The sequence below is a fragment of the Rhipicephalus microplus genome, chromosome 6 (assembly GCF_043290135.1).
Source record: "Rhipicephalus microplus isolate Deutch F79 chromosome 6, USDA_Rmic, whole genome shotgun sequence".
Classification (NCBI taxonomy): domain Eukaryota; kingdom Metazoa; phylum Arthropoda; class Arachnida; order Ixodida; family Ixodidae; genus Rhipicephalus; species Rhipicephalus microplus.
Genome location: NC_134705.1, coordinates 135,595,388 through 135,621,320, shown reverse-complemented (window position 1 = coordinate 135,621,320; position 25,933 = coordinate 135,595,388). Strand labels below are relative to the sequence as shown.

Here is a 25,933-nt window from a genome sequence, read left to right as displayed (position 1 = left end):
GCTTCCAGTAATTAAGTCGTATTTATCAACTAACTAAAATTCCACCAAGGCTGAGAAAAAAAAAAGAAAAAGCTTTAGCCTCTAGTTCAAGCACTGCAGAAAAGAAATGATACCAACTTTGTTTAAAAATGTTCACAAAAACTTCCTCAGAGCTTCTGTAAGGCAGATTCCCATCACAATAATAATAAAGCCAAGAAAACTGTGTTAGGTTTCAAAACAATTAAGCTATTGAGCCTGTAAAAAAAAATAAAGGCTATTCTGCCACAACATAATACTTTTCCAGAATATAATTTGTATTGTAAATAACCGATACTGTGGTTTCCAAAAATATATTTTTAGAGTTTTTTTTACTATTTTAAAACCCTCCTTTTTCATTTACACAATGAGTGAACAAATCTGGCCCTGGGTGACATCCCCGCACAGTGGCGACGAAAGATTTTGCAAATGGTTTTCTTTTTCTGTGAGCGGGCACACGTTAGTTTCACGATGAACGAAAATTCACTTAGGCTCACCCGTGAACCCTGCAAGAGCTGCTCGAGCAGGCACTGCCACTCTAGAGAATGGAGCCACAGGGCATGCCAACGCTTCTCGAGGTTCGCGGCAACGCGTCGGATCCGCTGGGCATCGTTGGCGAACAGCGGCTGGAGCGAGGTGGCGCTCTCTCCCTGGTTTCCTGCTGCATGGGATGGTGGAGCACCGGCTGCACACAGCGCCTCACACTGCCTCAAAAGGGACTTGACCAAGACGCTGCGAGACTCAATCTGCTGCTGCAAAACCTGCACAAAGAAGCCAACACATGCATTTCAAACACAAACACTCATTCAGCAATGTAACGAAGCTGCACCATATTTGAGCATGTAATACATACGGTCCCAATTAAATATGACACCAACGTATACTCCTGGTGCACTTTTCATGCACAATTCGGTGCAAATATATACCTAAACACACATATTGAGGCACTTGAATAGTTAACAGTGTACAAAAGCCATTCCCTGCAAATGTAGGATACAAAATGCACAATGCTAATAATTTTTTTTTCATAATATGCAATGCACAGAGCATTCACCATGGTATATACTTTAGAATAATTATATTAACACAAGTTGATAATGACAACCACAGCTACACCAGATATAGATAGGGGGGGGGGCGGCAATCGGCCTTTTTAAATGTATGTCAGCTCCCCTTCCTCCCTTCACTGCCTCCAACACGCGTTTGCAATGGCCACTGAACTCTTTCAGTACCGCAAACAATGATTATTTTTTTATATGTCTCGGGCAAATAGTTTTTGCCAGTTTGAAAAGTACTCCAGCACGCATTGCAGCATAGCAAATTTGCCCGATTAAATGCTCTTTCCAAAAGATACAAGTTTAATCACAAGAAAAGTATTTTGAAATGAATAGAAATATGACGACTGTGTAATTTTTTATTGCCAGCTGGTAAAAAATGCAATATAAAACACTATATATGCAAAAATATTGAAAAACAAAGTAAATTAAGAATATACAATTTGAAGATTAAAATGTATTATTAAATACAGTATACGGTATTAGAGTATTGAAAATACAGTATTAAAAGTAGTACATGTTGTACAAAATATTTATATTCACATTGACAAAGAAAATCAGAACCGAGGTGCTGCTTTATTGCTCCTGCCATGCCAGGTGAAGCATTACTTTGATTTTTGCTAGACACAAGTGAACTCATGCACTTTTCTCAGTAAACTTTTGTTTTTTAGCGATTAGAGCCAGCAAGTGTTCCAATATAGATGGATCCCCGTGATGTCGGATGAACTTATAGCTATTTCGTCTGGCCATCACTTCTTTCCGTGAGCCGCCATAGGCAGGCGTTTGAGTATATGCATGCAAGCATATTTATTTGCATTTTCGCGCACCTTATTAAAAAAAAAGAACGATATCGTTCACAGCTCTAAAACGTTTCGCTCTGCTCCGTAGCCCGGGCCAAGATGTGCTCCGTCGGCCTCCTTGTCGTGAGGTGAAGCTCTGCCGCCGGCACCCGCACCCGAAAGACGTGTGGACCTTGCAGGTAACTAGAGTAACTATAAGATTGCGCACAAAGGTCAGCAGCTACGCATTTGCGGCGGGGGAGGCAGCTTGAGGCCGTAAACAAAACAAACCTATGGTCGGCTGCGGATGTCTCAGGTTGACGCAAAAAACCTTGTCGCCATAAATCTTGAAGCTAAAGGGCTGTCATATATATATATCCTTGGCCCTAATGCTCGTTTTCACTCTATTTAGATGCAGCTGCAACAGTTTACAGCACCGCGTTTTTTTGTTTTTGTTTTTTTGCGGCGTAAGTGCGCGCGCATGCACGCGTGACGACGACGGCATATATGAGATACTAGAGACACTAGATGTGGCCCCATGTCTGATATAACCATACAAGTGAAACAAAAGCTGCTCGAATCTGACTGAGAAGGCCACCTCGATACATGCGGCGGACCTTTGGAAATATTTTTTGTGGAACAGATTTTCCCTGACCCTAGCAGCAGCTCTCTATTGAATACCTGGCCTAAATTTATGGCAATTATTACTGTTGTCAGATTGCGAACCTGACACATTCATTTGATATTTATTGTTCAAAGGTTCTTTTGATTACATAACTTTGATGGTACAGTAGCATAACCACGAGGGGCACGCAGTTCTGTAAAGTTCGCCAGCCTACTGCAGTTTCCCAACACACGTACATTGGTTCACGCAAAAATCTGTCAAAAATCACTATGTTGCCAAAACGAGCTAATTAAAATTGATTCTGAAAGTTGAGTGGCTGGACTAACTACCAGAAAGTGGTAGGTGCACGAGAAGCTCACTCAACATGCCAAAATCAACAATAAAAAACGTCGATCACCGATGATCGATTTCAGTAGGCGTGGTAAATGAAAGAGTTAACGTCATTCCTAACAAAAGCTGTACCTATATTTGAAGTGTGGTAGCCCGTAATTTGTTTTAATCGTTCATCGTATTATGATGAGAAAATGATTAAACAAATAAGTGGGACCCAAGTGAGCACAAATTAACAGTATTTATTCTGTGATGGGGTTCTGGTCATTATAGTAACTTCTAAACCAAAAGTCAGGACCCCCCCTCCCTCAGATTTTACACGTTACCCCTTTATGAAGTGAGTAACTGGATCCGCTGTACAATCTCGAAAGCAGCACAGCCTTTAGGCACTGAAGAACGCCACAGTATACACCACGACACATGCAGGCGGCTATTTTACGAGCCAAAAGAAAAGTAAGCGCATTGGAAACTGGCTGAAGACAAGTGACCCCGTTACGTCAAGCTGCATTCGTGACAAAAGGGAAAATTTGGCGAGGCTGCGTATCGTAAGAGAAGGCCAGTGGCGGCCGCATGCAAACCGCTCGAAGGGCCATTGAACGCACCATCGTCCTTGGTCCGGCAGCAGGCACGCCCGGACGGACGAGCGTCCCAGGTTGCCGTTGTCAGATAAGAAGGAGTCGCGGCGCCCGGAGGCACTTTGTCTCAGAGTCTCACGTAACTAATCTACCCATCATCACCCATACCCAGGTTACCGTTCTTCGTCAAATGCGGGTCCGGCGGCGCGGGGAAAAAAAAAAGAAAAAAGAAGTGAGAACGACCTGCACTAAATGCGTGCAGCGCGACGAAACTACAACCTCCTCTTTAAACTTTTATAGAGGAGGTCGTGGACAAAACCTACTGGTCGTATCGGTGACTGCAAGAAACTTTCATGGCATGTGCAGGTTTCCCCATTAGTGGGAACGAAGTTTGAACGTAGCACCCCCCCCCCCCCCCCCACACACACACACACCGACGCGTCAACTTGGTGTTTGGACTCGCGAACAAATTGGTTCTAGTATCGACTGAGGACTGGGCGACGATTGAGTGCTGAACGAGATAAAAAAGACGTTATAGAGACTGGAAGACGCGGTGTCGTGGAGTAGAAACGTGCAGTGAATGAGGTGGTCGACAATTAAGTGCGGGACGCGCGCGATGTCTTATTAGCGACTACAGAGGCATTTCGTCTAGTTCCCTTCTTTCTGAAATGCCAGGGATGTTTAATTTCCCAATTGCTACCCGATTTCAATAAAGAAATGATGATGATAATGATGTAGTTGTAGGTGCGGAAACAACGAGGCACGGTTCAATTAGGGTACTCCGGATTCATTTCCACCACCTGCGGTCGAAGTTTCAAGTGTTCCTACACGTAAGTGCACGGCGACCGACATGATAATCGTTCCTAACCAAATGGCTCGACGCACTGCACATATATGACCAGGTGCCGGCATGCTCTGGGCAAGAAAAAGAGAGAAAGGCGGAGGAATGACTCAGAGGAGGGGAACCGGTTGCGACCCTTTTGAAACGCCAGACGATTGCGCACAGCCTTGGAAGAAAGCGGACCGACCCGAAGACAGCTTTCGCGGAACAACGTAACAGTCGGGGCAAAAGAAAACGCGGGATGACCTTGAGAAAGGTCGCTCACAAATGAGGAGTTTGCAAAGAGAGAAAAAAATATTGATCCCTCACGATAATAGTCGTGAACACACGCACACAACACGAGAGACGAACAGACAAACAAGAGAAGAAAACAACGAGGAGAACAAGCATTTTGTTGGTGGTGCCTAATTTCTGCAGCCCGGTTGGGAGCACGCGCCCGGCTCTCTAGGCATCTCTCATGAAAGAAGAAAATAAAGTAAACCTGGTAATAGGTGTGCAACAGGCGCATCCCTCCAAACAACGACCCAAAGTTACATGCCTGGACAGGTCCACCCAGCCTCACTCCGTCAGCAAATGTTTCATAAACGCTTCGAACAAAAGCCGTCAAAAGCAGCAGTCTTCGAACGCTGGCGTGAACGAGCGTAGTCAAGCGCGCTTCCCATCACCGTATCACTTGTAGTCAACGATTGCCCAAAGTGTGCGCACACGACGTCAGATGCAACGAAAAAAATTGCGATCAGTTCGTACAGCTTGGATGCTACGGCAAACAAATATTTGACCGGCGTGATTACTCCAGACGCCCCAATTCCCGTGCGGAGTGGCCTCACGTCGTGTTGGGAGCCAATTGTGGACGCACTAGAGGCCAAACTAGAGAAAGAACACCAACAAGAATTAAATTCGTTAAGGAGTGAGCACCACGTTGAGTAAGTAAACGGCTCATCCGAAATAGCATCCGGTCTGGAAATTGTCGACTCCTGTCAATTCGCTCAGGACGCTGCAAGAATCACAGCCTTGCTGGCTGGATGTTCCAAAACGAATGCGGCGGACACTACCCGAGGCGGCACGATGAGCCACAGGAAGCGGGATGTACAATAACAGGTCGATAATTTGGCACTCGTTTGATTGAAATATCCGATGATTCGGGAGGTGGTGCGCTGCAAATGTGCGACGCAAAACGGAGAAAACGACGTTCCGAAACGAGGCGGCGCAGTACGCAACGGCCACATTACGAACCGGGCGGTAACGACAGGCATGACGAATGATAAGAATGCTGAACCACGGTCGCTACGGTGACAATTATCTGTTGGCGTTTACCACCGCGTTGGCCGCGCGCGCGCCTGCAAGAAAGTGTAGACGTTTCTCACAATCACACCGCTGGTGACCAAAGCGTGAGTGGCTGAACCAAACTTGTTTCGTTTTTGCGCACGTAAACTGCGCAGGCGCTCTGCGATGGTGTCGATAAGAACTGCGATATCATCTGTAGCGACTGCGTGCCACCAGAACTGCGTAGTCGTCATCCATGATTCATATCGACAGCCAGATTCATTGATGCAATGCGCGCGAAATGGTACAAACTCACATGCAGGAAAACGTAGGACAGAATAAAAACCTATTAGTCACCGTTCGCAGTCTGGCATTAAACTCGCTCGCTACATCGACCACCGATCAGTTGCAGGCCATTTTACCGTCGAAAATCTTGTAGTCACGCGCGCGTGGTTGTGTTGGTGGACATGCAGAAACACGCCGCTCTTTTTTGAAGGCCAGCGTCACTGCATGCGCGCCCTCCTGTCGTATTTCGGCGCCCGCTCAAGATACCACCACACATGTGCATGCGTCCAGGAACGGAGCCATTTAAAGAGTGATAACGGGACCGCGAGTTCGCCCCAGAGGTCCCAAAAACAAGCCTGCTACGGGGCCTTTAGCGAACAGCTTTCCTTGAGGGGGTCATACCTTGCGCAGAAAGACGTGCACGGGGTCGAAGCGCGAAGGAAAACAGCAAAAGTGAGGGACATTTATAACTCTCGTCCACAGCGAAGGCAACTGAGATATGCAAGGGCACGGACACTAGGCAGACGTTGGAACTGCGCAGCTTCATGCGACAAAACATTAACCAACGAAAAAAAAAATCCAAATGAGCTCGCGCTGTGGCCCCTTGTAAGATAAAAATCCTCTTAAAAGCAGGCGATTACGCGAAACCTCACAAACTTGTGGAAACTTCAGTGTGACTATCATCCCATGTCATGGAAAATGCTCTATAGTTACGGAGGACGAGACATACCACGAGAATATATTTTGGGACGTAGGAAGAATGTCACGTCCTGCTTTGTTAGTCAAATTTATGAGAGGTCCTGCAACACCTTCGAACATGCTCAGAAAATGCTGCCGATCGGTATAGTCGAAGCTCCTGCGAACTTGCGAGTCGAACATTAATAAACAGTGCAGAACACGGCCTGGAACTTATAACTGAATTACTGAATTCAGAGTCAGAAATGTCTCGCTCTTTTCTCGACAAATGATGCCATGCGCTCAATTTTTACAATTTCATAAGCACGTGGACATGACCACTGATTGATTTGAACGCCCTGAGCTGCCCAGTCAAGTCCTAACCACCCATACGCGTTGCAGCGCGTCGGTGCGCGCTGGCGCGTTGTATCGCGCACATGTTTTCGCCACGACGTTCCCACGTATGCTATATATATATATATATATATATATATATATATATATATATATATATATATATATATATATATATATATATATATATATATAACGTAAGAAGGTAGCGATGGCTAGGAGTTAGTAGTAGAGGCAGAGAAGGAACAAGTCAGAGATTAGAAAAAACATGGCGTATGAGCCAGGCCACGTCGCCAATACATCATAGCATCACACGAGTCGACAGGATGGAGACCTGCCTGCCCCTTCATCAGTCACTCATCATCGACGCAGTTCCCCAGAAGACACCATGACCATACATTGACTACCGAATCATCGCCTAGAAGGACAACGACCAGCACCATGACAGAACCATCGGCTGACCTCGACATCTCCAAGTACACCGGATCAGCGGACGACGGACCCGTACAGGACTGGTTCAACCTATTCGAGGTCCTCGCCGCCGCTGCATCCTGGTCAAAACGGGAGATGATCATCAACTTTACTGACTACATCTCCGGTGAGGCATTCAAGTTTTACCTCATCCACATCTTTGAAAATGACGAATCAGGGCAAAAAATCAAAGAAGAGAGTATTACCCGTTTTAACAACTATGACCAAGACCTGCTCAATGCCAACCATCTAGAGACAACCGCACACTATCGTCGATTCCTTAAGCAGTCCTCAACCATTCGAAAGCCCAGCGCGAATCGACAACTGCCTCAAGACGAAGTGGCACATGAGTTTACTAACAGAAGGCCATGCGCATATTGGGAAAAACCTAACCGTCAAGCGCGCCTCCCTTCTGCGCGAAAGTCAGCATTTCCGAAGTCATCGCTTCAGTATATGACGCGAGGCGTTGCTCACCGACCTGATGCTCTTAATTCGTCTTCTCGCATACGCGGTCCACCACGCGGTTTTCTATCACGCGGCTCTTCAAGCGCTCTTATCGCTCACCATTCGGATCATAAGGATGCGGCGATCACAGTAGACGACCTGACGCTTCATGAACATACCCTGTCAAGCCAAGCTCCTTCCGCACGGGCTCATGCATCACCGTCCGGTGCATACACACTCGACAGTCGAAGCAAAACAGAAGGCTCAGACGCATGGAATGTCGCACGCTGCCAGGCTCAAGAGCCCCTCGTAGTGAACGGCGTAGAAGAAGCCCCTGATGATGTATCTATCAACTCTGAAGCATTACTTTCATTACCCGAAATGCAGCACAACAGCCTAGAGACTACTACCTGCCCACTCGACACCACATTCAATTGCCCAGAAAGTCAGTGTCATGGTGAAAAAGGGCTGCCACCTCAGGTCTTTTCGCAGCAACATCATCAATGCCAGCAAGTCCAAGAACAACAGAGATTCCAAGGGCTATACGAACAAGGACGACGACGAATGGAATCATCTTCGGAAGAACACACGTGGTTTATGGAAAGCCGTTTACAAACGTGTCAACCAAACCAACGACATATTCAAGATTTCTCGCTCGAAACAAAGAAAGCATCGAATCCAGGATATTTTTCTAAGGGACGTCGAGTAAGCTTTCTCCAGTCGAGATCAAGACTCAGACAATATGACATACAACGTCGAGAAAGGCGCCAAACCATACTCTGTATTCCGCAAGGACGCAGAAATCACCGCACCAGCCTCGGTCAACAAGCACGTAAACGGGTGGCGACGCACGGGTTCCAATCAAGACAAATAGCACGACACCTGCGCAAATCATCCAGCCAATGCTTCAAGGCCATCACACTTCGTGCATTCATCGCAAGAATACCGGCTGTGTTTCCATCTGATTTCACGCTCAAAGCATGCTTATCTTGTCCAGAGCGCAACAGCCAGCCTCGCCCTCCAGAGCTGTACTTGATACCCCGGATTGCTCTCCTCTCCTGTGAAGCTATAGTGTGTTAACGGAAACTTCCTCGGACTTGTAATGATCTTCTCTTTTTGACAGTGTTCAGTTCTAAGCCGTCCATGTTTTGTTTTCATTTATGTTCGTCTGACGCGACTTTTTTCGGGGGAGGGGGAATCCTGTAACGTAAGAAGGTAGCGATGGTTAGGAGTTAGTTGTAGAGGCAGAGAAGGAAGAAGTCAGAGATTAGAAAAAACATGGCGTATGAGCCAGGCCACGTCGCCAATACATCATAGCGTCACACACACACACACACACACACACACACACACACACACACACACACACACACATATATATATATATATATATATATATATATATATATATAATTACAGCAGGGTGCTCAAGATGACAAGGGAAGTAGACTATGCGTTCAAACAAAGTGTTCAGGTCATGACGCAAGCTGACAATACGGACGATGTTTCTTGCTGCTTCATCTCCCTCCTATATTGTGCGTTAGGGGATTGGGGTGGGTGGGAGCAATTGCAAGGGGGGCACCCCATCCCCATTGACACAATGGGGTTCACCCAGTCCAGTCAGACAAATATCGGCAAAGTGCCCGTTACGATAAAAAAAGAAAGTGCATCGAGTTTAGTAACCTGTTGCATAAGCAGCGTTTCAAGTTACACGGGAAGAGCGTCGAATCAGCGTGTTTTTAAAAGCCAAGAACGAATTAGGCTTAAGCGAAGCGCAAACAGCGGTGTTCAAGTGCGTCGGTACAGTCCACCCCTGTTTTCTTAGTGGGTCAACGCTACTCCATTCGACAGCCCCGTGCACGAAGCGGGATTACGGGGTGTACAACAGTTCAAGGGCCGACCAGTCGAGCGCTTTTACAAGCGGGGCAGCGCTATACAAGCAGAAAAGGCGCGTGCTTCGAAGAGGAATCACACGCTGTCCTACATCGCTGCGAACAAGCGTTTTACTGCGCCGCCTGCAGTCGGCTACGTGTGCGTACGCGCGAGCGAAACGGTAATTACCATCTTGCGCCCTTTCCGGGTTTCGACATTATTTCACAATCCGTCTTTCTATGGACGTGCGGCTCACGTGCCACGAGATGCACGTGACATCCACGACAGAAAAGTATAGCGCACCCAAATTGACAGTCATGATTGATGAACGTCAAGGAGCGCAAAACAGCATGTAAAAGAAATTAAGACTGTTTGGAAAGTTGGGAATCAAAAAAAAAAAAAAAAGGCGCGGAAAAGCTTCCTACGAGACAAAGAATGCTACTTACTGGTCAAGCAGGTTGTCCCAGGTTTTTCGCGTTTTTTGTAATATGTAGCTTAAGTAATTTTCTTTTAGGTATTTAGGAATTTATAGCCAACCAATCATATATATATTGTGGAGGTGCAAGCCAGCAGCTACTACACTGCACGTCTTTTGGCAGCGGCTTCACGTAATCTCGTCGTTTCTGTGCGGTCTTGCTCCGAGCGAACACATGTCCCCTTCCATAGCAAGTCCAAAGGGCGACTGCTAATCACAGCACTAGAATACGCCCAGAGCAAAAAAGGGGCACAGCCATTGGTTGGAAGTGCCACGGCAGGAACATCTGGAAACTCACGAAAAATTAGCGGGGCACCGAATAATATACGCGTCGCTCTGTTCGCCGACGCAATCTGCCGGAACCATACGTCTGTCTTTATTAAGCAACAGCGGCTGAATGGCTGAATAACTCTTTTTTTTTTGCCAGTGAAAAAAACGCAACGCTTTCGAAACGCAGGCGCTGCTACCAGCCTCACCGGTTGCTATAACAACGGTGCGTGAATTTTTGTTTTTCTATTTCAAGTTGCGCTGGCTTGCCGATAGGTGCGCTGCCGGCAGCGGTCCGACGGACGCGCGTCTCTGTTACTTTATCTGGTCGATTGCGTCCTAAAAGAAAGCCGAGAAGTGTCCCCACCTAAAGTGTTTGCATCTTACACCATGTCCTTGCGTCAAGCGGTGGCGTAAATACGAAAAATTTACAAGTTGGGCCGAAATCTTGACATGGCCGCCATTTGGTTTTCATAAGTTCATTTTTAATCGCTTAAAATTAATATATTACCTCGAAATCAAATTGAAAAAACGAATAGGGGTTCCGAGCTAGCGTATTCTATTGAGTATTTTCTAAAACCTATCGAGCGGCAGTTACGATTTCAACAGTCTCACACATGCAAATGTTTGCACGCTTAAAACGCCGGTACACGCTTCTTAAATCAGGCAATAAAAAATTGAAAGCGTTATACCTAGCTGTCCAGCCATTCATATATATTGTGCAGTGTTTACCCAGCACCTCCACGAAAAGTACGTTACGAGAAGTATTTATTACGTTAACGCCGGTCGGGTAAACAGTGTCGGGTAAACCACCCAACAACAACAACCTCGTCGTCTTCATCCATGCGGTGTCATTCCAGAGCCCGTGCCAGGGATACATTTCTATAGTATACCCGTGGCAATAAGATGTCTGAAGGAAATAAAGTTTGAGGGCGGACACTAGGAAGGGGTGTCGTCCCGTCAGAGCGCAACGGGGGTCGGACCCCCCTCGACCCACTCATGGTTAATGCCACTGTTGGCAAGAAGCTTCCGGGCAGTACGGTTCCCCAACAAAAATACGGTTTGGAGTCTATATATAGAGTGTCCAAAATGCGTTTAAAGCAGTCTATAGACTGTCTTTTTTGTAAGGGTGTACGCAAACTTAGACCACGGGGCTGCACACAACTACTCGCGGGCAGGCACATCGCGCGCAATAAATGGCGAGTCAGAATGCATAGAAATGCGCAGAAATGAGGCTACGCGCGTCTTCGGAGAAACAGGAAGAAATCTCTGGCTGTCTTCCGAGACGCGCCGCAATTTTCTTCAAGGCGCGCGCTTCCGTCAGCTGGCCCAGAAACCTTTCTGTGTCGCTCCGCACGCCAGAAGCGCCGCAGCCCCGAGCAACTACGGAGGCTTCAAGCCAGGAGCAGCGTGCATACGTTCTGGGGAGACACCGAAATCCCGCAAGCACACGCACCGGGGTGGGCGGTATTTAGGCCCCTATTGTAAACTCGAGGGAAAAAAAAAAAACGATTTTCTCACGTATTTAGACTACACGTTGCGCTTCCGCAGCCGAAAACGACCCACAAAACGAAGTGAACTTAGTCATGTGAAACAAGACAGCACAAGCCTGCCTGCCACTGTTAGGCAGAACACCGTAGCAAAATCACAACCGATATCCCTCGCACATGAACCAATCGAGAGTTTCTTTGCTCGTGACGTCACGTGTAGAGACTATTGCGCCCCGCATTGTGCCGACAAGACGAGAAACGCCCAGAGAGAAGAGAAAAAACTCACAGGCACCTTTGTGCACTCACCTTAGACGCGTCTAAGACGACGACGATGATGATGATGCCTCTAATATGGCTCATACCCACTCAGGGGTATCGGACTAAAATTGATTATATGAGTGAGACATAGTCAGTATTGAATATTTATGACAATAATAACATGCGTAAAGCGAAAATAATGCAATAATTGTTTTTCTTCCGTTAAAATCAAACAGTATAGTTGATATTTTGACTGCAAATGAACGTGAATAAAATTAATGATAAAATTGATACTTTGTTACGTTAAACTATTACTGCAACAATTAAGAAAGATAGCCCGTTAAAATCTCATTCGTGTCTTTTCGTGAAGGCAAGCGCAAACGACATCAAAAGCGGGTGAAGCCCATAGACGAAGCACCGAAGGTGTAAGTATCAAGTTCGGTCCCAGCTTAGAGATAACAAGAAGCCCTTTTCTTGGTAATTTGTACAGGCGACACGACGAAAAATGATGTTCTATTGTTTCGCTTTTTAAACAAGGCCGCTCTTCTTACCAGTCGATAAAGGAGCAGGGAAGGCGAGCCATGCCACTGCCGTCTTCATTTTCGTCTCCCGAGGTCGCGCGCTCTCCGGTTTTGTTGGCTATGCACCTGATGGGAGGCGCTACAACGGCACCGTACGGCATCACGTGGTGTTGCGCCACATGACGTCACATCAGAATTTGTGACGTAATCACGTGATGAATATTTTTTTTCATTACTCGCCCCCGACGCCCCGGGACAGTGACCGCCGACGGTAAAATTTACCGTTTGACGAGTCATCTGAGGCTTTCACCTTTGAACGCGCTCGTTCTTTCTATTCTCAAAAAAAGTTGCGCCATATTCACGAAGTGAATGATGATGAGTGGGCGAAGCTCCGGAGGTAAACCTGGTAAACCATGAATCCTCCGGACATTTTGCCCACTCGATTTTATTACAACGCTCCCCCTAGCGTACATCGCCGCACTAAATGAAACGATTGCCTTCCACCAATGACACGCGCCATATGTGACATCATTCCTATTTTATAACATCTCGCATCTTTTATCGTCAGCTACAAGTACCGCCGTCTAGTGAACACTGCAAGAACTAAACGAGAGGTGGCTACATACAGGAGACGCACAGCCCACGCCTTAAGGAGCTTCGCCCCTAAAATTCTTGAGGGACCCGCCTTGTGACACGTGTGAGCGAATTCTCGTAGCAGACGGCACCGATCGAGTCGGACGAGCTGGCCGTTTCGGAAAGAGAAAAGGCACGCCACGGCGCACGGAGTTCAGCGACACCTCGCAGCGACAGCACAATGCAGCCGAAGGCATCGACGCGTGTCCCCCTGGAATACCTCGAGGAGGACAGTCAAACGGAGCGCGAAAGAAGGACGCTGATGACGGCGCGGCTGACTTCACCGCCACGCTCTAGTGGGCGACGCTCGCCGAAACCAGCGCCGCTGAACAAACACTGCTTGCGCGTCGCATACCATGTCGTCGGTGCTCCACAAAACCTTCTTTCCTCTAGTATGAAGAAAAGAAGTGAATATTTTAAGGACGATAGACCCACCACATCAATGCTGAACTTGCAACAATGCTTTATTCGATAGTGTCACACGTCACCACCTCCTATATACAGGCCGCACGCAAAAAAAAAAAAAAAACAGTAACCGTTACAATGACAACCATGAATGCTGTCTCTTGACAGAACCAGACCGACGCATCATACCGACGTACATGGCAATTGTCGATCAACCTAAAAAAAAACACACACACACACACATGTCGCACTTTAACACGTTAGTGCACGCATCCGGCTCTAGCTAAAAAAAAAAAAAAAAAGGCACTGGCCTCAAATGAAGCTCCTGTTGTACTGTGTCAAAAGCCCAGTTTTTCGTGCTGTTTTTTTTTTGTTGTTTTTGCAAATGTCGCATCAATTCGCTCAGACAAAATCACTGCTAAGCGAAATTTAGGGGTTCACTTTTTGTCAGCCCAGAAATTTCCGATTTTTTCCTCGATTCACAACAAGGGTCTCGTTTTGGCAGACTTGAGGACTTCAAGGAATATGCAACGGATTATTCGTCAGCTGCCAGCACGAGTTAAAGATCACGTGCTACGTGACACCAACAGACAGACAATAAAAGGTGTTCTACACTCACCGTAGCTACTGGCGGCACTAACACTACTACGTTTAAAAGGACACATATACCCAGCAGTGTGGACGGTGGAATGAACGCCGCAGTAGCTCATGTTCACATCAGACGCGTTATCGAAGGTTGCAGGTTCGGTACCTGGCAGCGACAAGATATCTTTTCGTTCCACTTTTATTTTTTTTTTCACGTTACAATAACATTTCCATTAGTTCTCATTAATATTTCATCTTGTATATCACACATGAGTGGAACAACTTTCACGTCCGCTCAGAACAACAGAGGGCTCAGGTGGTGCTCATCCAGGTTAACACTGCGGGTGCAGACACGGACAGAAGAGCGAATTCGAGATACCGCGAAAGCCGACTAACTGTAAATACGCAGAGCGGCGGGAAAGAAGGTACAGCCACGCAAGACGCATGCCCTGGCAAGAAGCGACACCTGTCAATCCGGCACGCGTGGAGGTCTACGCGAGAGAGAACTGTTCATGCATCTGCTGTCTTCTTTATCGAAGTTGATCGACGAGTGGAACACTCATCCGCTATCGATATGCCAGGCCCCAACCATCGGACGCGCGTTTATTTTATTCATGCGCCTGTACAAAACATATATCGAATTTCAGCGTGAATAATTTCGACACTGTCAAGATAGATTTGATGGTTAGCCTTCGTTGAGCGGTCTCTTACATTCCGTTATTCACCCGTTAACGGCGTTCTCTTTTTCCTTGACCAAACCTCATTACCACTGATCACCTGCAATCGAAGTCTGCCATCGAAGAACATCCTGCGATGTAACTGCGTTCGCCTTTCTTATAGGGCGTGGCCGTTAAGGTTGAGTAAGCCCGTAGGCGAAGCAGATATTAAACGATTACTGCTACACAAGCACACGATTTTCAACGAAGCTCTGGCCTACAAAGACGCCACAACGTTTGTATCTGTAGTAGATAAAACCTGCGTTTTAAAACCAGTGTGAGAAACTGCCTCACGAACACAGGCTATCGCAAACCAGGAGCATGGGCAGATATTGATTTCGGGGTGGGGGGGGGGGGGGGGGGGTCAACCATGCTCTTGGGGGCATTTGCATGTGAGTGTATATATATAGACAAGCAAAAATGAAAACATTCAGAATAGTCAACCCCCCACCAATCCCCGGCTACTTTTATTTATGCCGCAAAAGCCTAATCTGTGCGATAACATTTTTTTCGCAACTGGAATGATCCAGTTGCGAACGTGTCGACACGGCTGCAGAAGCCGCGCGCGCAGGACCGGCGCTTGGCTACAGTTTCCCGCGAAACAACGACGGGCGTTGCTCCTCCGCTCGGGGGCAGCGCTGCCCGGAGCGACTGGCAGCGCAGCGCTTTGAGCGCATTCCTCGGAAGGAATCCGCCACTTCGATGCGCCATCATCGCGGAAGCACGAAAGTTGTGCGCAATGCGACGCTGCGTCACGTGACAGGCTGCAGAGCATTAAGGGGGTCGGGTTCAGTGACGAATCCAGAGAGCGCATGTCTGTGTTTGTGGGAGGAGATCCCCCTCTCTCTGAAGACTGTGTAACCCCCCCCCCCCTCCCTTCACTGCCTGTCATCCACCTTTATCACCGATGGGAAACATGAGTGGGACCACTATGAGCACAATTTCCAGTATTTCTGCTATGATGGGGTAATTGTGATGATAGCTAGACACGACTAAGCCTAAAAGTCAAGATCCCCCTCCCCCGGTATTCACCTCGAGCGACCACCCTCCTCCTCCGAAATGAGTGGTTGAATCCTCCCCTGGTCGGGCTTGACACATCCGGTCGAAATCCTACAGTCGTGTAGAGGCAAGGAGAGCTTCTCAGCGGTGCGCGAAGTTGGAATTTCATGGTGTCCTCTCTACGCACAGGCGGGGCTGTGGTATAGCATGCGTCTGGCTACTAGACGACATGAAGAGCGACGTCTAGATCTGGTGCACTTTTGTATGACCAATAGTCCGCCTTTTGCGAGGGACTATTGGTCAGCTGCCAGCTTGGAACAAGTTCACGTGCTACGTGACGCCAAAAGGGCTCATAAAGAGTGTTACACACTCACCGCCATGGCTACTGGTGGCGCTGACTGACGTTTCCACGTTTAAATTCACATATATACCCAATAAAGTGGCTGGGGCGATAGCCGCCGTGGTACGTCGGTGGTACAGCATCGCACGCGTTATTAAAAGTTCACAGGTTCGGTTCATGCCCACGGCAAGTTATCTTTTCACCCACTTTTCTTTCTTCACATTGCAATTCGGTCTAATAACTTCCCTATAGTTTCCTTGGCATTGTTGCTCTTCAGTAAGCAAGAGTACACGAAACTTTTCAAATTACGCGCTCCTCGCGACGAACACACTGCACTCTAAAAAGTAAAGGAGAAAAAGGGATATCGAGGTTGCTCCTTTAGAGGAGTAACTAACCTGCCCCACCCACTGCACCATCTTGGGAGTAACTGTGAAAGAGTAACCACGCTCTCGCGGTTACTCCTCAAAGGAGCAACGGTTAGTAAGAGAAAAACCAGGTTTCGGCTGATTTGACCAGCCTTTCAAAGTGCGTGCAGTCACTTGATTTGATGTACAATCGATGTGCAAGCAACACAATCAGAAATAAATTTCGGAAAAGTTGCAGCAGGCACACGGGATTCGAACTCACGACCACCCAGTCAGCATGCGCGTACACTAACCACTACACCATACCACGCTTCGGCACCGTCTGACAGGAAACAGACTTGTGTAGGCACCGATGGGTCGATTGCACATAGCGCGAGCATTCTTGCAGTTATTCAAAAAAAAAAAAAAAAAAACGGGCGCTTTACTCCACAAGGAGAAAAGTGCCCCTCCTGGCCGTGCCGTGTGCAATCTTTTGCGTGACATTCCGTCCTTTTGGAGGAGCAAAGAGCCCTTTTCGGGGTACTTGCACAGTTCCTCCGGAAAGCGCCTTATTCGAGTGTGTGTGGGTCGACTGCCTACAGTTCAGCTCTGTGGCCTCCGCAAAGCTGCACCGATCTAGAGACAGCAACAAAAGAGAGAAGGGGGGGGGCAGCATTTGTCTCTGCTCGGCGACTTTAATCGCAAAAGTTACGGGCACTTCTAGACAGCTCCCTTTGTCTTTGAGCGGCAACAACAACGAGCACTGCAGCAGCACTGGTGGTGAACCCGGAAGTGGTGGCCGCACGTGAAGAGCGGAAGTGGCCACTGGCGGACGTCAAGGGAGGAAACGAAAAGAATGGATGCATCATAATGGCGGTCACATGACGTGGCACGCAAACACAGCATGTACACAAAGGTGTTCTCCTAGACAGTCAATCCGTCTATAAAAGTTATGTGCCGCCGGGCGTACGCAGCAGCGCTCCTCAAAAACCGGAAGCGCAGACAATGCTCGATCTTGTTCGCGCCGGGGCTGCGAATGCGTCCTTCTGCAGCGAACGCGACGCTGCCTGAACGTTTGAACTCGAGTGTACAGCAAAGTGCACAAACGCACAGGCTGTGAAACAACTAAAGGATGCGGAAGGCAGCTGCGCGAGATAACGAAGAGAGCGCCAATCGGGACATGCAGAACCAAAAGCGAGCCATTCTCGGTGTCTCTGTTGAGTTTCTACAAAACGGGGCACGGTGAATCGGAATCAACGTGAGGGGATGACTTTGAACATAGACAAAACACAGAGAGAAAGAATTCATCTACAGCGGGCAAATACCCGTAATAACAATTGCCGGAGGTCATGTCCCAGAACCACGACATGATTATGAGGGACGCCTCAGCGGAGGCCAACGGAAACTTTTGCCATCTGGAGTTCTTCAATGTGCACTTTTTAAGTCCAGCATTCCGCTGCCATCGAGATGCTGTCGCCGGGATACGATCCCGCGTCCTTAAATGTTAGCAGTCGTGCACCAGCACAACACGGCGATAGCACAAACAACCGTGCATACCATGACTCGATATAGCCTAAACCACCGAAATGATACTCTTATTGGCAATGTCCACAGTGGATTTATGTCGCTCCTCTCGCGACCATACGTCTTGTACACCTCGCTTAACGTAATTCCTGAAGTATAGAGCGAACTTCCAGAATCATCATCATCATCATCAGCCTGACTACGTCCACTGCAGGACAAAGCCCTCTCCCATGTTCCGCCATGTTCCGCCTCTCCCATGTTCCGCCAGAACCCGGTCCTGTGCTTGCTGCTGCCAATTTATACCCGTAAACATCTTAATCTCATCTGCCCACCTAACCTTCTGTCTCCCCCTAACCCGCTTGCCTTCTCTGGGAATCCAGTTAGTTACCCTTAATGACCAGCGGTTATTCTGCCTATATACGCGCTACATGTCCAGCCCATGTTCATTTCTTCTTCTTGATTTCAGCTATGCTATCCTTAACCCCCGTTTGTTCCCTAATACACTCTGCTCTCTTCTTGTCTCTTAAGGTTACACCTACCATTTTTCTTTCCATTGCTCGCTGCGTCGTCCTCAATTTAACCTGAACCCTCTTTGTAAATCTCCAGGTTTCTGCTCCGTAGCTAAGTACCGGCAAGAAACAGCTGTTATATACCTTCCTCTTGAGGGATAGTGGCAATCTACCTGTCATAATTTGAGAGTGCTTGCCAAACGTGCTCCACCCCATTCTTATTCTTCTAGTTACTTCAATCTCGTGGTTCGGCTCCGCGGTTATTACCTGCCCTAAGTAGACATAGTATTTTACAAATTGAAGTGCACAATGACCTATCTCGAAGCGCTGCTCTTTTCCGAGGTTGTTGTACATTACTTTCGTTTTCTGCAGATTAATTTTAAGGGGAGACGCTCCTCGAAAGCACTTTTTTTTGTTATTCAACTTAGAGCTTCAGAAATTGGACCACTGATGCAGTTTTTCCTCCTGATTCCAAATCTGTAATCAGTTTTTACATAAGTGCAATAGTTTGGGAGTTGTGTTTCAAGTAATGGTGAAACTTGATAAGTTTTCCGGGAACTTTCGCGCATACTAAATGTTCATGCAGAGAGTTGTTCAATGGCTCCTTTTGCTCCCTATTAGCCATAGAGTGCCGATATCTAGCTAGAAATTGTGCTCCAACTTTGAAACTATGAAAAAAACATCTGTGTAGCAAACTACCCTTTTTTTCCCACTCGACCACCATTAAATTTATTAATAGATATTTACAGCTGATAGGTTGTGCTGATTCAAGTAGATATCGACACCCTACGCACTCTCCTCAATGTGTGTGCCAAATTTCGTCGTCGTATGACCATTCTAAGTGCCCGAAACACTTCCCGCAAAAAATGCAAATTGGCCAAAATTGCGAAATGAGAAAAACGCGTTTGAAAGTTTGAAAGTCTGTATTTACAAAAATGAAAAACGCAGTAGCACGAAACTTGTGCTGAACACATACACACATGTCCAGAGGGAATATCAGTTGTCTAAAACTCTCCAGCACCGTAGGTTTTCCCTTCCCGGCTGGTGCGGCAGGACTCTTCCACCCGGGCCCTCTTGGCTGCACTGCGACGGTGTGCCCTCGCCTCAGCGGTCTGACGCACATTCATCTTGTGCATGCGCATGCTGTCTCGGCGGTCGCTGAGGGTAACCAGGGCCTCCGAAGGAAGCACCCCAAGCTCTTCCAGCACCTTTTCAAAGCTCGCGTGGCCCCGGTTGAACCACAGGACTGCAATGGCTGTGGCTGTTTCCACAGCAGTCCGGGAAGCAAACCGGGTCTTTGGACACAGCAGCCATATTTTGCTGTTCAGGGACTCGGCCGCGTTCTGTGTCTTGCCGTGGAGGCACCGGGCAAGCAGCTTCGCATCTGTGAGACGCTTGTAGATTGGGAGGACTGCCAAACCCTGGGCCTTGGTCAGGAGGGGGGTGTGGCACGGTGCAGGCTGGCCCTGCGCCTCAGCACGTCGGTGCTTGCACCACGAGTCTGGGCCTGCAGGACAGAACTTGTGACTTCCAGCACCGTCTGTTGAGCACGAGTGCAAACATGAGGCCCATATGGCAGTGTACATCTTGTGGACATTTCCCCGATTGTTCACAATGGCCACCTGAAAGTAAGTTTGAAGCTTCTGGATGGTGGTCTCCTTCAGCTTCTCCCCTCGTGGAAGTGGCGTTGGCAGCTTCCGCAGGCCGGTGCCCAGACGTTTCGCCACGTGGTTGGTGCACTCCTCTTTTTCAATTGGAGTGTCAGGGTACACGTTGGCATCACAGACCCCGTTGTAGGCCTTGCTGTCTCCATCGCTTAGGAAGATGGTGAACCGCAGGGGTGTCTCATAGTCCACAGTCCTCTGCCAAATGCGCACTGCAGCTTCGGCCTCCATGGCATGCGAAGAACAGTCGCAATTCTTCTCACAAACGGGATGATGAAACGCCTGCCATGTTTCTTCATCGCCTCCCATGTCGTTATGCAAACTGCACGCCAGGCAGAAGTTGGAAAGCACTTCATAGTCCAGGCACAAACCAGTGTCCAAGGACACTACAGTTCCCACACCATTGTGGCTTTTGTGGCCTCTTTTTTTGCCATGTGCCGTCAAACATGACTGGCACGTCACTGTTACCAGCCACCTCTTTGGTGACGCTGCGTGCCCTTTGCATGTTTTCACAGACAGCCTTCACTGCCGCACTGTGAATCTTTTTGCCGATAGCATGGAAGGTCTTATGGTGCATAGGGTTTGGCAATCCAACTACTGCACAAAATCGTGAAAGTTGCTCATGCCCGATACCGACGGCACGCGCTGCAAGCACCACTTTCAGGTTCACGGCAAAGGCGTCACGCGAACTCCCGCTGTCGTAGCTTCTGCTTGCACCGCGGCCGCCATCTGACGCGACCCGCTTCGACGAGTACGCGGACGAAAGGATGCTCTCCGAGCACTCCGCATTCTCGCAGTGTAGCTCCAGAAACGCCGAAAGGCCTTTCCGCTTTTTATTCGGTGCCCGAACTGCGAGTTTACTCTCGTGACAAACGGGGCATGCCGCGCCTGCGACGACGGCCGTCAATGCACCCAACTCGCACAGCACTACGCTTTCGGCACGATCGGCATTCGGCCTGACGTCGTTTTCGAATAACGCGATCTTTTTCTGCGATGCACTCACAAAATTCACTGCAGCGTTGATCTCGTCGTCGCAGTTGCCATGGTCGACGTTGCCGTGGTCGATGTTAGGCCTACCGGCCGCTGGCCCGTCGCGGACATTTTCGTTGGCGGTGGCTTTCTTGTACGTCCTCCGCCGCTTCCCTCTGAACTTGTTCTTACTTCTGTATTTCCGATGGTCGGCAACGGCCTTTTTCGGGCTTGCCATCGCACGAAAACAGCGAAAAATAACTCCGGAAAACAGTGAAGCGAACTACGGCAAGAAAACACGGGTGCTGTCAGCCAATGGCGGCCCTGCGTTAGTGGCGCGCGGTTTGAAACGGCGGGAAAAGACTGTTTTTGTTGCTTTTTTTTTAGATTTTTCGTGAACGTACGAGACTTCAAGAACCGGGATCGTGGAGAGTAAGGACAACTCTACACGAGCCAGCGGCCGCAATATGGCGGACAGCTCTCTTCGCGGCCCCGCGAGCACGCGAACAGCAGCCCGTTTTGTGTAAATTTCGTGATGCCGCGCGTCACTGCCGCTCACTCAGACGCGTTTTTCACTGACTTCTGATGCTTATTTCGCTGTGATATTTTCAGATGTCAAAATATAATGTATAAAGATGATAAAGCAACAAAAAACAGAAAAGGTGAAATTTGGAAAAAAAACGCGACTTTTCGACCCGCGTCTCCCCTTAAGACCCACCTTTCTGCTCTCCTTGTCCAACTCCGTAATCATGAGTTGCAATTCGTCCCCCGAGTTACTCAGCAATGCAATGTCATCGGCGAAGCGCAGGTTACTAAGGTATTCTCCATTGACTCTTATCCTTAACTGTTCCCATTCTAGGCTTCTGAAAACCTCCTGTAAGCACGCGGTAAATAGCATTGGGGAGATTGTGTCCCCCTGCCTTCCACCCTTCTTGATTGGTATTCTGTTGCTTTCTTTATGAAGTACTGTGGTTGCAGTTGATCCCCTGTAGATATCATCCAGGATGTTTATATATGCTTCATCGACGCCCTGATTCCGCAGTGTCTGCATGACGACTTCCAGAGTAGCCGCCTCCAACTGAACATTCCGAGCGAGGTGGTCCGAACGCAATTACCGCATCACGCCGAAGGCACTGCGCACGGACTAATTTACATCGTACACGGGAGTACTCTAGGACATAGCCAAATGATACGTAACTACGCGGCAGCGACGTCTTACAAGACGCTGGTCCCGAGGGGAACTCAACGCCTCGGCGTCTCAACGATAAGCTAATTACCGTTTACAGGCGATTACAACTCGCACTTTAGCAGGTCACACCACGACGAGGAAAAAACAAACAAACAAACGAGACCCCACCAACTGGGGCAGATATTAGTATCAGCACCACCGTGTCACGCGCAATCTTAACAGGCCGAAAAGTCCACAGGTCCACACTGAGGGTGGCTCCGGATCAGTCTTTGCACATTTTTTCAGTTTTTTTTCTTTGTTCTGCACCTTTTCTGTTTTGCGTGTTTTCATATTCTGCGCGGCGAAAGAGCGTAACAATGTGACGGCGCGACACGAAAACAGTGACACAGCGACAAGACAAGTGAACTCGTCGTGTGCCCGATGGCGGTATGGTCAGACGGCGGCGATTATCCCGCTTGTCGCACCCTTCCGTATCATAATTACTGATTCGGAAAGCTTGACAGCGTCAGTAGCCGTCACGACACAAGAACATCGCGTCGTTGTGTGTACCACTTCTTTCCTTGCTCACCGTATGCGTGTGCCTATTGCGTCGATGCATGAAGCGGACTCCCCACCCACAATCTTCCCCCGAAGTCGCAGCGCCGCCCACCTGATGACTGACACTATGGCGTCTTCCATAATCAACTCGTGGTTTTGAGACGTAAAACGCAGATATCATAAACCGCATACAACACGTAAACGGCGGATGCGGTCTAACGGTGCAACGAGTATGGACTCGGACGGCACCTGGGCTGCTCGAGCAACGACGCGCGAAAACGACTCGAGGTTAGGCAGAACAGTCAGGGGTGAGTCCGCAGAGCCGCGTAATGGTGCATGGCAAAAAAGACAACAGTTCAAGGAACCCATAAACGCACCGCCCCCGAAAGAAACGCTCGTGCGGAACAACGAAACGTTCGTAGCACACGTGACCAAGAAGAAGCGGCCGAGGAGTCCATGGACAAGCAGTGCGACTCGGGCGAGAGGAACAGAAAGGGCGTGTCCTGAAAATGAACGCGTTCACCTTCCAGGTCGTGAAAACGACGGCGTGAACGCCCGGTATTTCGTCGTTGTCTGCAGTGCCTGGGCTCACGCTAACGCGAGCGATTACTTGAAAAAAAAAACATATACGTTGCGTGAACACGACAAGGACGCGTTAGCTAGGCCGAGAAACCTCACGCTAGGCGGGCAGCAGGACACTGTTTCAAGCCATGCAGCAACAATAACCACGCCAGCTTAACCTGTCGAGGCCAAGAGAAGTCGTGGAGATTCTCATGAGTTCGACTAAGCCGTTCTATATAGCGCGTGCTTTTACCTTCCATTTGAAGCACCACAAACATGGCAAACCTTTCTTTTCCGTTTCTCTATCTCTATAACAGTTCAGACACACGCATTGACAAGTATACCGAAACGACCACAGAGAGCACTGACGCCGCGAAGACGTGCTATAAACACGAAAGTGCGGAAGGGGCCAAGCGAGGGCCGACTGTAAGCAGAGGAGCGGTACACACACTCATTTCGTCGTCATCAAAGGTTGTAAACGGCCCTCCGGCCGAAACGAAAACGGGCCTCTTTTTGGAGCACCTTACATTTCGAGGCGATCGAGCGCCGCAATAAAGAAGGTAAGCAGTTCGAGGAAGTGAACTCGCGCGTGTAATGCAGAGAGGGGGGAACAAAAAAAAAAGATACACCAGCTGTGACAGGCCGCGAAAGCCGACTGACCCTTGCGTCAGGTCAAAGGCCGAACGCGACCGACCGCATACGAATGAGGGGCGTGTACACGCGGACAACGTGTAACGCCGCAGGAGGCATATAAAAGGAGGCGCTCTGCTGCTGCGCAAGGATAGCGTCGCACGCAGCTTCCTCGACGTCCTCTGCCACGACCTGCGCAGACGCGAATACCGCGAGCTGCGCCACGAGACAGACTTCCTTACTGTTCTGCGCAAGTCGCGGACAGCGACTCTGTACGTTTCCGCGAGTACAGACAAAAGACCTGAATTCCCGCGCTTTAAAGTGCAAGAGGTACGGTAATACGATCCGACTTTCCTCGTGTGCGGTTCTAAGTGCGAGAGGTGAAAGCAAATTCCACTCCCTCAACGCAAATCTCGGCCACGACACGGTCACCCAACAATCTGTGGTTTTCAGCGAAGTAGACGGTCTATCATGCCAGGGGACCGTAAAAGAATATTTAAGTGCAAAACAAAAGTCACCCGCCATAAGCGCCGCCCACCGTCGGCGACTGCCATCTTGAGCGCTATCATGTTGAAAAGATGCAACTCGTTCAACTGCAGTACCACGCTGAAGAAAGCTAAGTTATCTCAATTTGACACGCAGTTCACCACCGAGCAACATCGTTTGCAGACGCTCGCATAACCAGCAGATTGTTACGTCACGACTCACGAGGTCACCAGTGTTGCCCGACTCTCAGAGCCCTCACGTGTCTATATAAAAAAATCAATTATACATGAACTATACTCCACTACATACGCTAATATTTCACCAGCTTATTTGTGCATACAAAAGAATTAACGCACATAACTCAAATTATGATCGAAAACGAAGGGGTGTCACGGGCCCTTTAAGACGCCACCGCTTTACAGCCACGTCAGTTGCATTCTGCGCGATATATGTTCCGAACATCCAGAGCACGACGACTTTTCATATAGGTGGCAATGGATGTTTGCACACAAGAAGAACGTCATGAGTCGATGAAAAACAGAGAACCACCGGTTCCGTCTAAACGCGGCTGCGGATAACCGGGTGCCCGGGTACGATGTTTTCCTCCGAGAATTCTCGCAGCAGACCTTGCGAGGCCAAAGTACACACATTGACGCCAGCCGAGCAAACGGCTCGGTCACGTCGGAGGGAGCAGCATGACACACCAGTCACGCACCGTTCGGCCACAAAAGCAGTTTCCCGATCGGCAACATGTGGCCGCCGGATCCTGAGAACACACAAGCGAAGTCCCCACAACTGTGCAAACAGGTTACACGGAATAACGGCCGTTCTCTTTGATAGTCGCGAAGGCATACACTTCTTCCTTCTTGTATATAACACTCATGATTGGAACAACCTCCACGACCGCTTAGAATAACAGAGAAAATTGGAGCGTACGGCGGTCATGTTCACGGACGCAGTTGCCATTTTCGCTAAATGTCGGCGCGAAATTCGACTAAGCCAGGTGCAGTAGTCTAATTCGATTTTCTTGTTAATATTCTTTCTTAACGACACCATTACTCAACGGTTATCCGTTTCTGTGCAGTTATCATTTGTTATATGATGCTGTTCTTTTTTAGGTGACCCTTCGCGCCTGCTTGTTTAATGTTAGTACCCCGTGGTCCTTATCCACTGCTGCGCAAAGCGGTGTATATGGAGTATACATAATATGCAAAAATCAACATTGTAGTTGCTATAGAGGCGCAGCA

General features: G+C 48.5%; 1 protein-coding gene across 1 annotated transcript in view; it reads right to left on the bottom strand.

Annotated features, from left to right (window-relative positions):
- LOC142765532 (uncharacterized) overlaps positions 1-25,933 on the bottom strand; it is a 220,622-nt gene that overhangs the window by 51,534 nt on the left and 143,155 nt on the right. The window contains exon 7 of the mRNA XM_075866658.1: positions 513-776. Coding sequence (XP_075722773.1) covers positions 513-776 — 264 coding nt within the window. The remainder of the gene's footprint in view (positions 1-512; positions 777-25,933) is intronic.